This window comes from Athene noctua, chromosome 8, assembly GCF_965140245.1.
Source record: "Athene noctua chromosome 8, bAthNoc1.hap1.1, whole genome shotgun sequence".
Classification (NCBI taxonomy): Eukaryota; Metazoa; Chordata; class Aves; order Strigiformes; family Strigidae; genus Athene; species Athene noctua.
The window spans coordinates 11,500,184-11,514,319 of record NC_134044.1 but is presented as its reverse complement, the minus strand read 5'-3'; the positions used below and the strand labels follow the sequence as shown (position 1 = coordinate 11,514,319).

General features: G+C 39.3%; 1 protein-coding gene across 1 annotated transcript in view; it reads left to right on the top strand.

The window, feature by feature from the left end:
- COL4A4 (collagen type IV alpha 4 chain) overlaps nt 1-14,136 on the top strand; it is a 69,751-nt gene that overhangs the window by 42,805 nt on the left and 12,810 nt on the right. Inside the window, exons 26-37 of the mRNA XM_074911768.1 lie at nt 1,007-1,111; nt 1,618-1,836; nt 2,746-2,907; nt 3,503-3,673; nt 5,386-5,529; nt 6,165-6,272; nt 6,509-6,687; nt 7,837-7,900; nt 8,958-9,032; nt 9,501-9,608; nt 9,957-10,064; nt 14,018-14,089. Of these exons, the coding sequence (XP_074767869.1) occupies nt 1,007-1,111; nt 1,618-1,836; nt 2,746-2,907; nt 3,503-3,673; nt 5,386-5,529; nt 6,165-6,272; nt 6,509-6,687; nt 7,837-7,900; nt 8,958-9,032; nt 9,501-9,608; nt 9,957-10,064; nt 14,018-14,089 (1,515 nt within the window). The remainder of the gene's footprint in view (nt 1-1,006; nt 1,112-1,617; nt 1,837-2,745; nt 2,908-3,502; nt 3,674-5,385; nt 5,530-6,164; nt 6,273-6,508; nt 6,688-7,836; nt 7,901-8,957; nt 9,033-9,500; nt 9,609-9,956; nt 10,065-14,017; nt 14,090-14,136) is intronic.

Here is a 14,136-nt window from a genome sequence, read left to right as displayed (position 1 = left end):
TAGAGTTTTAAGTTGCTTATAATAAAAAAGAAGCTGTCCTAAAAAGATATATTATTTCAGTTTTTCAACAGATACATGTCTCAAAATGTAAAACTTCAAATACATGGGAATATACTCATTAATAGAATTAAGGGCCAGATGACAGCAGTTTGCATGATCAGGAGGTGTGCAGGCTGCCTCTGTAGAAATGAATGAATGAAGGTAGCTTGAAACTCTATCCTGCCTCAGATAAAATGCATGAGAGAGTCTGTAAAATACGCAGATGGCTGGCATTGGATAAGAACTAGAATATGTATATCTGGATACTGGGAAAAAGAGGTGTGCAAGGCAAAGATATGCTGCAAGCCTGTAATTTCTAAAACTGTATTGCTCATGGCAAGTTGCAGTTGAACCCTAAAATCTGAATATGTAGTACCATTACTTCAACTCGTTCAACTTTATTTAAATTCAAAGAACTCCTCCAGGAACTGGCAAAATGTTGCTTGTGATCATCTCTAAAACATTTGAAATACCCCAGAAAATCCTGATCAGAACAACTGGAGATACTGGATTTTCAAGCTGCTTAATATGGTATTACACAGCTCCTTGATGCAGTATTGTGGGTGGTAGCTAAAATTTATAGAGACATGAAAGAACAAGGATTAGTGTGTTAAGCACCTCTGCACCATGCCAGAAGCAGCATATAGCAGGAGAATACAAGAATTTGAGTTGATACAGTTGATTTCATGTAACATCAAAATGTTATAGGAGATTATTTTTTTTCTAATTTACTCTGGTAATTTGTGGTCTGCTGTTTATGGATTAGGGAGGAAGTCCATTTAGAAAAACAGCAACCATGTATTTGGTTGTGACTTGGGTGGTGGCTCTTGCCCATAATGTTAGAAGCAGATGAAATCCACTTGTCTTCAAAGCACATGAATATGTATGGATAAAGATGCAATACTGTTTCCTTAGACCACACATTTTAGAGCTCTGAGTTTTTTACATATTTTCTTTCTGTCTCCAGGACCAAAGGGTTTTAAAGGACTCCCCGGTCATCCTGGACTAAATGGCTTTCACGGGCAAAAAGGCCATCGAGGCAGGCCAGGAGCAGGAATCCCTGGGCCAGAAGGTGAATTGTGCTTTTCTGAATCCAGGAGACTTGCTGGTCAAGGTGTTATGCATACATGCAGGGTAAGGTAGCTACCATGGTAGAAAAGAATAGGAAGGACATTTCAATGAAAGCTAATGGAAGAGGAATCTTTACCAGTTTCTCTTTCTTTCCTCCAGCATTGCAGGTGGAAAGTTCAGTGTCCAGAGAGGAAATATTCTCGGAAAACTGAGAACAATTAGTACCATTTTAGCAAAGGGATTGAACTGGACAAGAGTGCAGTACACAGGATAGATGCTGCCCCAAAGAAAACTGCTGTCCTGCCCATAGGAATGTTTACTTCCTTTGATCCTCATGTGTCATTAGCTGTAAATGAGAAACTTGAATTTAACATATGATGTTATCCTTCCTTGCAAAATAATTTAATTCTGGTTAAATTTGCATTAGAATATTCCACGGTTTTGGAGGGAAAACAACCCACAACTTCTGAATTATGCCCCATTTAAATTTTAAAATCCTATCAACAGGCTTTCGAGGCAAAGCTGGTGATCCTGGTGATGAAGGTGAAAGAGGATCTACAGTTGATGGTAAAAAAGGCCCTCCAGGTCCACCTGGCATAGACGGTCAGAAGGGTGTTCCAGGCGATACTACATATGGACCTCCGGGAATCCCAGGCAGCAGGGGACTGCCAGGACCCCCTGGTTCACAAGGAGCAAGGGGTGATCCAGGCATTCCTGGGCTTCGAGGTATGAGCCAGTTTTTATGAAGCATTTCCATATGTTCAGAGGAGAAAATCTGAGCAAAGTCAGTCCTGATTCAGATAAAACTTTTATCTGGATCTATAATAGTGACTGTGAAGGGTACACCCTGGTTTTATGTTTACATGTTTACAGTTAAGGTTGATCAGCCCCTGAGGAGATCTGCTCTGCAGGAAGGGGAAGATGCCTTTACCCAAGTCCATGAAGTAACAGCGCAGCTTCATATTCTTACTACTGTTACCTGCTGCTTAGGGCCTCCCACCCTGCCACACAGATAGTCCCTGCCTCGGAGCACTTACTCAAATCTGAAAAGAGTGGCAAAAGGTGGGAGAACATTCAGGGAGAGGGGGGGGTGAACTCGTTTGCCCAGAGTTATACAATATAATCCTCAGCATCTTGGGCACTGCACTCATCATTTCTGCAGGGAAGTTTTGCTGGTTGCTGCAGGTGTCTCCACAGTGCCACTTCCTTCCCACTTCACAGCAGATGTTGCTGTCTCCTTTTATCGGTTGTCTTTTGCCTAGCCCTAAGCAGGCACACCCCCCTTTCTGTGCAGGGACCCCACTGACTGACTATCGAACTGACCCCAGTGCTGTGTAGCTGGTGCAGGCCAGTGAGCTCCTTCCGTTCTGCTCCTGTGCATCAGAAACTAGCTTTTTGTGCCATAAAGTCATCCTCACCTGTAGGTGTTCCTTAAAGAAAGATGCTCTCCACAGCAGCCAATTCTAAATTGCAGAAAAGCATCGGTTTGCACAAACTATGCAAAAACAAACTATGCAAAAACTAGAGGTTAAGAAGGATATTACAATAACGAACATGTTCATTTCAAAATTACAGCTGGGAATTCTGAGGGATAGTAATGGAAGTAAAACACTTCACAATATCTTTTGTTTCCAGGACAGCCTGGTACCCCAGGATTTCCAGGTGCCAAAGGTTTTAGAGGCCCAGAAGGTGACACAGGAGCACCGGGCTGTCCAGGCTTCCCTGGTTCACCATGTGACACGGCCTTACCAGGGCCACCAGGCCTCAGAGGTGTCATGGGCCTGCCAGGACCTCAAGGTACACGACACAGCTCTAAGACGGGTGCTGCTCATTAGTGAGGGTGTACATTACGTATTGCACATTTCCTGAAGGAATATATAGTGTGCATCTCAGATGTTTCCCAACTTTTCTGCCCTTCCCGTACGGTTCCTTAACTGGCCAAGTCACAGTGTGTTCACTGTCAGGTAATAAACAGAAGAGTTATCTCTTATTCTGCTACTCTGTTAAGTTATTCTGTTATTTCTTATCTCTGTTGTCCTCAGTAACTTACTGAGCTCCTGTCATTACTGTGATACTTTTATCTTTCTTATTCTTAAATGGAAATGTTATTTAGGGAGAGGTAGGAGACATATATATCAAAAGTATTTATGAATTAGTAGGGATTTTTCACAGGGTGCTTCTAATGATAGGTCTCTTACTAAAGAAATATAAGAAAACAAACATTTCAGGTGAAAAATCTAGGCAGAGCCAGCATGGTAGCAAAATTTCCAAGTTATTTTGCCATGTTTGATGATGTTTATATTTATACCAAAATCTATCACTTTCTACTTTTTGGATACAATTGCTGAGCCCTTTTCCTGCATTTACATACACAAATAAAACTCTTTCTCAGGCTTACCAGGCTTCAAAGGTCAGAGGGGAGATAGGGGCCTAGCTGGGCCACCTGGAGTCAAAGGTCTTAAAGGCTCTTCTGGCTCACAAGGTCCCCCAGGTCCTCCAGGCTCCCGAGGACATCCGGGACTTCCAGGCAATAAAGGACCACCTGGTTTCCCAGGAGAAACAGGTATGTTAAACATCCCACAAACCACCTCATCTCTAACTTCACTTGTAGAGGGAGCTATTTCTACTGCTATTAAAGCTAGGAAGTACTTTGCACACTCCTCCCTTTCCAGCTTTGAGAACAACACCCTGCAAGAGAGTAGAAGCAATAACAGCATCCTTTGTTCTTTCTCTTACAATACAAAGGGATAGAAGTAGTTTGATGCATCCTGGTGCTTTACTTGTTTTACAACACTGACATATTTCCTTGTATTATTTCCTGACTATTTGTAATAGGTTGTTGTTATAATATGCTATAATAAGAACAATATACTTTTTGTTATGTCCAGACAATATCCTTTAATGATGCAGTCTGTGACTGTATACTGATGAGTACTGGATTCGTGGAGAAGTAAGAAGGGGCGTCAGCAGAACTGCTACCTTGGGCATCTGGAGGGCAGACTTCAGCCTGTTTAGGAGACCGGTTGACAGAGTGCCTTAGGAGGGAGGCAGTCCTGAAGGGCAGAGGAGTCCAGGAAGGCTGGACATTCTTCAAGGAGAAAATCTTAAAGGAGCAGAAGCAGGATGTCTCCATGTGCCAGAAGACAAGCTGGCAGGGAAGACCACTGGCTTGGCTGAACAGAGAGCTTTTCCTGGAAATCAGGAAAAGAGTTTATGAGCTTTGGAAGAAGGGGCAGGCAACTCAGGAAGACTACAAGGATGTCATAAGGTTAATCAGGGAGAAAATTAGGAGGGCCAAAACCCAACCAGAACTTAATCTGGCTGCTGCTGTAAAAGACAGTAAAAAATATTTCTGTAAATACATTAGCAACAAGAGGAGGGCTAAGGAGAATCTATCCTTTATTGGATGCAGGGGGAAACAAGTGACAAAGGATGAGGAAAGGCTGAGGTACTTAATGCATTCTTTACTTCCATTTTTGATAGTAACACCAGTTGTTCTCTGGGTACCCACCACCCAGAGCTGGAAGACAGGAATGGGGAGCAGAATGAAACCCCCGTAATTCAAGGGGAAATAGTTTGCAACCTGCTACATGACTTAGACACACACAAGTGTCTGGACAGGCTGCCCAGAGAAGTGGTTGAGTCACCATCCCTGGAGGTATTGAAAAGATGTATACATGTGGTGTTCAGGGACATGGTTTAGTGGTGGACTTGGCAGTGCTAAGTTAATGATTGGACTTGATGATCTTTAAGGTCTTTTCCAACCTAAATGATTCTATGATTCTATGAGTAAGCAGAGAAATAGCTTCACATTATGTCAAATACTTACAAAAAAATGTGACCTTGGTCCCAAATCATCACTGGCTAACAGGCAAAAGTTCTGAGTAACTGTAGCAAAATTCTGTTTTCCTCTCTGTCATCTGGAGAGTAGGAGTCACGATTTCTGGTAACCACATGCAAAACCTGGTGGTACGTAAGGCTATGCATTTATTGTATTTAAAATGTGTTGGGGATAACTGCTTTAGTAGTAAGTGTAGCCTAAATCTCCAGGGGTGGCAGCAGGGAGCGGGGAAGATGTTTGTTTTAAAGCAATCTGGATTTCTAGACAAGTTTGATCTTGGCATGAAGCCATGCTCCAACTACTGTTCTCTAGCCTTGCTGATTTCCTAAGGAGTCCTACTAAACTTCCTGCCTTTTGCTTCATGCTCCTCTTTTGAATATGACAGCAACAGCACAGCAGACTGAATATGTAAATAAAACATTTAATATTACCAGGAAGCAAAGGCATTCAAGGACCCCAAGGATTCCCAGGACTCCCAGGAACACAAGGCCCAATGGGAATCTCTGGTGTAAAAGGTGAAGAAGGAAAAGTGGGTCCACCTGGGCCTAGTGGAGAATGTGGGGATATGGGAATAAAAGGTTTGTAAAAATCCCCTTCACTCTCTAGTTACATTACCGCTATGATTAAACTGTGCTAGGAATGTATTTACTTTTTCTTCTTGTTATAAGGGTATATTCAGTTCTGTTTTCAGAGATACTAAAATACTAAATCCAGTTATCTCACTTATTTCACATAATGAAAAATAACTAAAGAAAAATTAATTTCACTCCAATCAATAGGTTCATTTACCACTAAATCAGAGTAAGATCACTTATTCAAACAAACCTTGAATTTTGTCCTGTACACATCTGTGTTCTTCAATCTATGTGAAATGTACAGGAAATAATCTCTAAATACTAATACAGGAAAGAGAATAACCATCTCCAAGGTGCAATCACAGACAGTACACTGTGGAGTCGACAATACAATTGCCATCTTTCATATTCCAGACAAGCAGGGAGTAATTCTGATTTAACATCACCTGAGTTACTACTGGGTTAACTAAAAAGCAAGAGAAGGATAATAAATTCTGTTAGCAGTGAGCCTGCTGAAACAACTGAGAACTGCATTAGTATTTGAAGGCTTTCTCTGTTAGGGAAGTTGTCACTAAAATTAATTTTCAGGACATGTCACTCATGAGGATTTACTTACATTCCATATGTTTGGTTCAAAGGTGAAAGAGGGCCTCCAGGAGACAGTGGCTGCATTAACATCCGTCTTGAGAAAGGAAAAAAGGGGGAACCAGGGTTTCCTGGTGAGAACGGATTTAGAGGTGAAAGAGGTAAATTCATAAAAGAAAGCTGATATAAATCACTGGTGTTTTTCACAGGTCTGGACTCATAGCTGCAGTAACTTCCAGCAGTTTTATTGTGTCTATAGATTCTTAAACTAGCAAGCTGCTTTCTTTGGACAATTACTAAGATGATACACAAAGTGTAAAAGCATAGCCATATTCAAAATAAGTGTCAAATAATGGCTTGACTATATTGGTCATTATCTTGTTCTACAAAACTTCAGGTGAAAAAGGCAATACTGGTTTCAGAGGCATGCCAGGATTTCCAGGGAGGAATGGTGTCCCAGGACTGCCAGGTGACCATGGTGACACTGGACTGATGGGCTTTCCAGGATCACGGGGTTTCCCAGGACCAAAAGGCTTTGAAGGAATTACAGGTTTTCAAGGACAACCAGGTGACCAGGTAAACAAAGTGGTAGTGATCTGTCCTGGACTTTGCAATTATCTCCTGCCTCCGAGAAATATGATGAAGGGTACTCCTTTTGTACTTACCCATTAGATGTTCCTTCTGGGAAGAGATTGTCTGTATGATAGGAAAGATAACTTCCTTAATGCAACACTTCAACGCTTTGATTACACTTCAGCAGGAACTGTAGTCAGTCAGCAAAGGGCCTCTCCCCTCTCTCCTAGCTGCATGTTGTGATTTTGTTATATTGCCACTTGGTGGAACTCCAGGCTACACTGCACTTGGGACAAAAAATGGATACACAATCAAGTCTTTAACATTATTCCTAAGAACAGATTGATGAATCACTTACTGCAGAGATGATAATGTAGCAGCAGCACAAGTATGAAGTTAATATATAGCTGCTTCTTTATTATCTTGCTATGTGAAGCAGCCAAGCCAATAGACAAGCCAAAACAAGTCTTCTGTGCCCATACCGACAGCTTGCACCAAGTGGAACCCAGGCAAGCAATGCTGCTCAAGAACAAATATACAAAACCACACATAGAGCACATATGGTTATAGGCTAAAATTCTTCACTGACTTATATGCTAGGTAGACAGGCAGTGAGATTACATGAAGCATAAAGCACAGTTGGTTTTTTGTAAAGGGACGTATCTTCCCTTGTCTTGTATTTCTTTGAAGAGATAATCTGTGTTTTGCTGAATATAGGTCATTACTCAAAAGGAAAAATAGAGAAATCTTTGCATTTTTACTGTTACATCATATTTCTGGTTAATGTTCATAGTAAATTTTGGGTAATATACAACAATATTTGGTACATTTTTATGGTACCTTTTAAATCAAATTACTCAAGCCATCTGTGGGGAATTTAAGCTGTTCAAGCCAAAAGTTAGCATAAACTATAAAAGCACAAATTCTAAATGATTAGCAAGTCTAATCTACAGCTTCTTGGAAGTGTTAGTGGTCAGTGTTAGACATGTAACAAAGACAGCATGCTTTTCTGTTGAGCTTAAGATACAGTTTTGCTATTCATATTGATTGCTGGTCCGTTTACCAGTGTAAGAGAACCAAATGCTCTTATAGATCATTCCTGCTACACATATCATATGTCAAACACTTTTATTTTGTTTTTTAAAAAATCAGGGTGACTTTGGCTTACCAGGAATCCCTGGAAATCCAGGACTAACTGGCCTAAAAGGATCTAAAGGTAATGAATTTATATAGACATGCTTTTGAAAAGAGCAGGATTGTTAGGATGCATACGCTCTGATAGATGGTGAGGACTCACTTGAAAAGGGGAAGCAGGACAGAAGTGAAAATAATTAAAACATGAATTTAATTAGAAACAAGTCTGACTTACCTGAAGGCAGAATTTGCATTTCAGTATATTCTTTAACAGTTTGTTCCTATTAAAGTAGGTTTAATTTAGAAGATAAACTGATGTCAGATCTCAAAGAGTTTAAAAATTCCATCAAACACATGTAAAAATCCACTCATGAAACTGTAAAATTTGTCAAATCAAATAAGAGAAAATGCAATCATTAGGGTATTATGGTATGGTATTATACAGATACATACTATTTTTTAAATATTCTAACATAATTGATATTTCCTCTTAACTCTTCACAGCAAAATCAGACATTGAAGCTGGAGACAGCATGAATAGGTAGGAGAGGTCAGGCATTTACACAGACAATGTAAGGCAGAATTGCACAGAATTACTGATTCTTTGATAAACAGGAACTTCAGTACAGACAGAAAGAAGGTGGTGTGCTGGCTTAAAGTCCCCAGCTAGACCCTAAAAGGTCTTTGCTGAGTCAACAGACTCACACTGTATTAATTTTGCACAACCCCACAAACCTACATAAGTTCTCTCTGTTTAATAAAGTGTTACAGGCAATAACATGCAATATCTCATTTCTGGTATATACTTTTGGTATTGGGAAAGTTCCCATAATTTTTGTTTCTGGGTTTTTTGGTTTGTTTTTTTTTTGTTGTTGTTGTTGTTGTTTTTTAATTATAGGAAGTTTACATTAATACTGCCAGGAATCATAATAAACACAAACTGAGTTAGTAGTTCAAGACAAACTGAGCTGGCAGACAATTTGCATGTGCCAAAGCATTTTTCATTCTGTGATCTCTGAGTTCCTTTTACAGCTGTTAATATCTATGAGTAAATTATCTGATCTTACAAAATTGTCCAGCTTTGGTTTTGTGGATGAAAAGGACACTTGCATGAAATGAAAGTCATTGTACCTCAACAGGCAAGAGAGGCGACCCAACTCCTCTGCTTGGTACACGTGGTCGAAAAGGGCCTCCCGGAGATCCAGGATTACCAGGTATCTCTGTCCAACTGAAGAAAAAATTGGACTTAAGAACTAATTTTCTCTAAGTTTTGTTAGTGGGGAGGGTGCTCTGCTTTCTGTGCATATTGAGCAGTATTTTTCTATAGTTATAAACACAGGCATTGGAGAGGCATCATAATGTGCAACATGGCTAGCACGAACATAAGAGGTAGAGCCTGCTGTTTGTCTAGTACAGCACCAATGAACTTTTCAATACTTACCAGAATAAAACCTGGCTTGGCTATTTCTTGCTAGCCATTTCTGCTCTTCCAGATATCACCAGAGAGATCAGTATAATTCATTGCTAATAAATAGATGCAAGGATCTGAAATATTTGAATAAAATGCTTTTTCTAGTCTAGAAACCCCTTACTGAACTTTTATATTTTAAACTTAACATGAGATGAAGAATGGGCAGCTTTAAACAAATAAATGCTAGATTTTATTTTATTTCTTCTTTAAGGGCTCTGTGGATTCCCAGGAGAGAAGGGTTCATCAGGTATCCAAGGGCAACCTGGAAGACCAGGATCTAAGGGTGACCCTGGGTACCCAGGAATACCTGGATTTCCAGGTAAAGCCAAAGTTTAAAAAATAGTGCTTTGTAACAGCTCAAAAGAGATACGGAACAGGAAAATGCCGCTGAGGAGGCACCTCTATGGAGGAGGCTAGAGAAATCAGAGATCGTATAAAGGCACGTATCAAAAGCCATTTCAGTACCTATAGACAGCAGCAATAGTCTGCTCTGAGTCTCAGAGAGCAAGAACCATTAACTCTTCATACTTTCCCAGAAACTTTCAGGCACCTCTGCTTCACACAGTGTTCTGCATAGCGTGAAAAAAAAAAAAAAAAAAAAAAAATCAACAGTTTAATAGATTTGCATATTCACGGATTTTTAAATTTTTTTTTTCCCCACTCTCAGGAGCTACAGGTTCTCAGGGATTGCCAGGAGAACGTGGAGAAAAGGGAAGACATGGAATTTTGGGACCTCCAGGATTGCAAGGGTTAACTGGATCCCAAGGCAGAAAAGGTAAAGGGTGTACAGTGCAGTTCTTCTGGCAACATGACAGCACCAGACATAAATACCCTTATAGCAGTGAAAATGGAAAAGGCCTACCTGTGAGCATGATTTTGATTCTGTGTTCTCTTAAACTACTAGAAGAATTAAGCCAGTTCCCATCATGTTTGAAAAGTAACACAAGTGCTACCTCAGAAAACTGGGCTACAATCTAAAATGAGTGAGGAAGAAGGCAGAAACAGATTCCGGCTCAGCTGATGTAACTGATAGCAGAAGTTAGGAAAGAAAAAGGACTTTGCAGTAATTCAGAAGTGTCACTTTCACTTCAGTTATGCTGTGTTCTACCTTTTCACCATGGAGTGCCACTGTTACTCTACAAAACCTGCAGACTGCTATGGACAGTTTTGTCTTATAAATTTGTTTTAACAAATTGTGATAAGGTAACTTGGGTTGGTTTTTGTTGTTGGTTTTGTTGGTTTTTTGTTTTCTCCTAAAACTGATTTTTGGTGGATTGAACACAGAAATGTAACCTCCAAATTCTAACTTAATCTTCTCACAATGACTGTTATGTTTAGATTGAACAACAGTTCATCTATACAGTTGTTTTTGTTGGAGAACATTATTAATGTCTGCTATACTCAGAAGGATACACTGAAATTATGTTACATTAATACTTCATAAAGAAGGGTAATCAACTATGTACTTTGTATCCTCACCCTGTTATAGTGTGCTTCATAACCAGTTCCTGGACAAGAAGGATATTAGTGACTCATATACAGAAATCACAGTAAAGTAACACTTGGGGCTATGATAAATGATTAGAGAAGACAACAGACTCACTTTTTCAAATTCAGCCTGAGGAAATATTGAGAAAGTTTCTTATAAACTACTGAAAATTTAAGTGAAAAATGGAAACCATTTATGATTACTTGCAGTAAATAAGTGGTGCTGATTTAAGCTGTCATGACAGATTCCTTGCTGGTGCATAATCTAGAAGAGAACATTTCATTGTTGCAAACAACATTTGCTGTAACAGAGATCTGCAGCAACAGGGGTGTCTAAATTGAGAGAGGTCACAAAAAAAGAGAACATTCTTCTGCTGAAGACTTCTTAGTAGCAGATGCACTCTTTCCTTCTCGTCATAAGTGGTGAGACACTTCTTTTCTATGTTGTGCAGAAGCTATCCCAAGTCCTGCACAGAAAACATAACAAATTAACACATGTGCTGCAGAGGGAAAAGTTCAGTTCCAAATGGCAATTCATTAGAGACCAAGTTGCCTGCTAAGCCTTAGGATTCTAAATATTGCCAGCATAGTTGAAAAGAAGGTTAACACCTTTGAAATTATAGCCAGTAATGAAAACTGAATGGAATTTGTATTCCAATTGGAGAATATAGATCTTAATGCTATTTTCAATAAATACTGTTGCTAGCTTTAGAAGTGAAATGGTTAATTTGCTGTTCATAGCTAAATACACAGCCTTGTTAATCTAATTGCTTCTCATTTACATTAAATGTCTTGTGCCTCAAGAACTTTTAGATTAAAAAAAATCAAACAGCATCTAGCAAAGCATAAACACATTTTCTTTATTACAGAGATAGTTTTACTAGTTAAGGGCTTAGTCTGGCAAGCCTTACTTGTGTGAGTAATCCTTGATGAAGCAACTAATATTAAGAACATCGGCAGAATTACTTGTGTGAGTAGAAGCTGAACTGGGCTGTAAAATACAGAAACAGTGGTTCATACACAGGTCAGCCAATTCAGCTGTACCTAGAAATATGGGACTACAGCAATCCAAAAATCTAGAATTACAAGGGCTGATATTATAATGGATTGTTGGCAAATGTGTCAGAAATTCCCTGGAAAGCAAGTAAACCAAGCCATCAATCTTGACTGAATGAGCTCAAGATCAAAAAAGTTTTAAATGGTGACCAGGGTGCCAAAAATAGTTAGGAGTTCATAATAATTTTAAAATACCACTGTTAAATTCCCCAAACTGGCATGCAACTGTTACATAAATTTGAAAATGGGAACATGCCCAAAGCACAGGCAGGCTACAGAAAGCAAGACCGAAACTCAGAATGTCATGAAAAGTTAAAAGAGCAGTTAATTAAGGGCATAGAAGATATTACTAGTTGGATTACTAGTATCCCATGTTATAAAGGGGATTACATAGAGAATACATTATCAGTGTCTTGCAGGTTTTCAAACAATCTTCTGGATTTAAAATTTTTCCAGTCTGGTGTTTGCTACAGGCTGGTTTTTTGCCTCTTTTTGACCCCTTTCTTTTCATTCCTTTGTTAAATTTTAACTAAAATACTTTAACAGTTTCTGATTACAAAGCTATGGGGTTATTATTTTTGGTGTGTCTGTTAGAGAAATCTAGTGCCCTTCTATTTTTCCTTTCTCAGATGACCTATCTTTGAACTAGAAACCTTTAAATTTGGCAGATGAAGCAGTTGAGGAAGGGCATTTGTGTTGCTGTTCCTACAGCAATTTGTCGCTGCCAAATTTGACCAGCTTATAAACTTTAAAAAAATGAAACCATTCATATGAGCTTAAGTAGAGCAATAAATTCTCCCATGATCCATGCTCTGGCTGTACAGCAGTTTTGTGTGCTGCAGGACATGCTGGGATCAAGCACAGGAGCTGAAATGAGAACCTACATCTACTCCAGGAAGTAGCTAGACAAGGAGAATGAGACAGACAGAAAGATAATTCAGACTTGTGGAAAAAAAAACTGCAACTGGACCGGGAATTCTACATGGCAGGGAGAGGAAGTGGTGGGGAAGAAAACTGGACAGAGATAAGCAGCAGAGGTGGGAAAGAGAGAGGAATAGGCACTGACAGTATTGTTCAACTTCTTGCTGATCAGTGTCCACTCTATCTGTCCCCCTCTGGAGCAAGAACCATCCCAAGTCTGAAACCTCTTTGAAACCTGTTACCAAATGACCCATCAGTTTTGCCAAATCTGTTTAATCACCAGATGATAGGCTGCTATTTGCATTTAATAAGTGTATGTCTTCACATTTAACTACATCTATACAATCTAGGAAACTATAAAGTGCTAATGAGATGGAGATATTTTTACCTTCCACTGCAAGCAGCAAACACAATCTCAGATCAGTTCCATTAAAAAAAAAAAAAAAAGGATGAAAAAATGCCATCTATGTTTTTACTTATTGTGTTTTAGCAATTTTCAAAAAAAGATCAGATTATAAAGCAAAATTATATCTAACTACCATGAATACAGCCTGTGATCTGGTCATCTAGTGAACATCACTAGTGACAAAACTGCTCAATACTGTCAGATGTCAGCATAGGTCTCAGTTACAGATTTGTTGTCTTCAAAGACTTTGTGCTGTTCAGTTTAAAGAATTTTTTTAATAGCGTAATGCAAAAAAGCATAGTTTTCTGTGTGAAATCTGCAGGACCAGGGAAAAGACAGGTGAAAATTTATCTTTTTCTACTGCAGCTAGGTTAAATCACATTTACATTTGGAACAGAAGCTGTAGATAAGTTACAGCTTTACAGTTATTTTAGGTAGTGTCTGCATCCCAGTCACCTGGTTGTGCGCTAACACAGCTAACTTTGGACTAGTTAATTGCATTAGCAGTAGTAGTCTAGCCACAGACAGGAGGTTCACTATAGAGTAAATTAGCCCATACTGAGTTTCCTGCTGCTAGCTGCAGAGTAGAAACACCTAAAGGAATAAAAGGTATATTTTCCGATTGCTCTGATGTGAAACTGTATTATGATGACTATTTTCAGATTTTTCACATTTTCCTTTCCAAAAAGACTGTACTTAGGTGCGATGTGATCTCATCTTCAGTTGCCAATAAGAATCAAATTCAGCAAATACCCTGTCTTGATCCAGAATGTGTTGTCAGGAAAAATCAGCATCATTTTTAATTGTGACTGTGAAAGATTATTGTGGCACCCAGTCATGCCTGTAATACCTCTCAGGTCTTCCTGGACTGCCCGGACTGGATGGCTTGGATGGACTGAAAGGTCAAAAAGGTTCTACAGGAGCTCCAGGTAAAGAAGGAAAATGGCTATACGGAACAGAAAATCTTCTCTTAAAT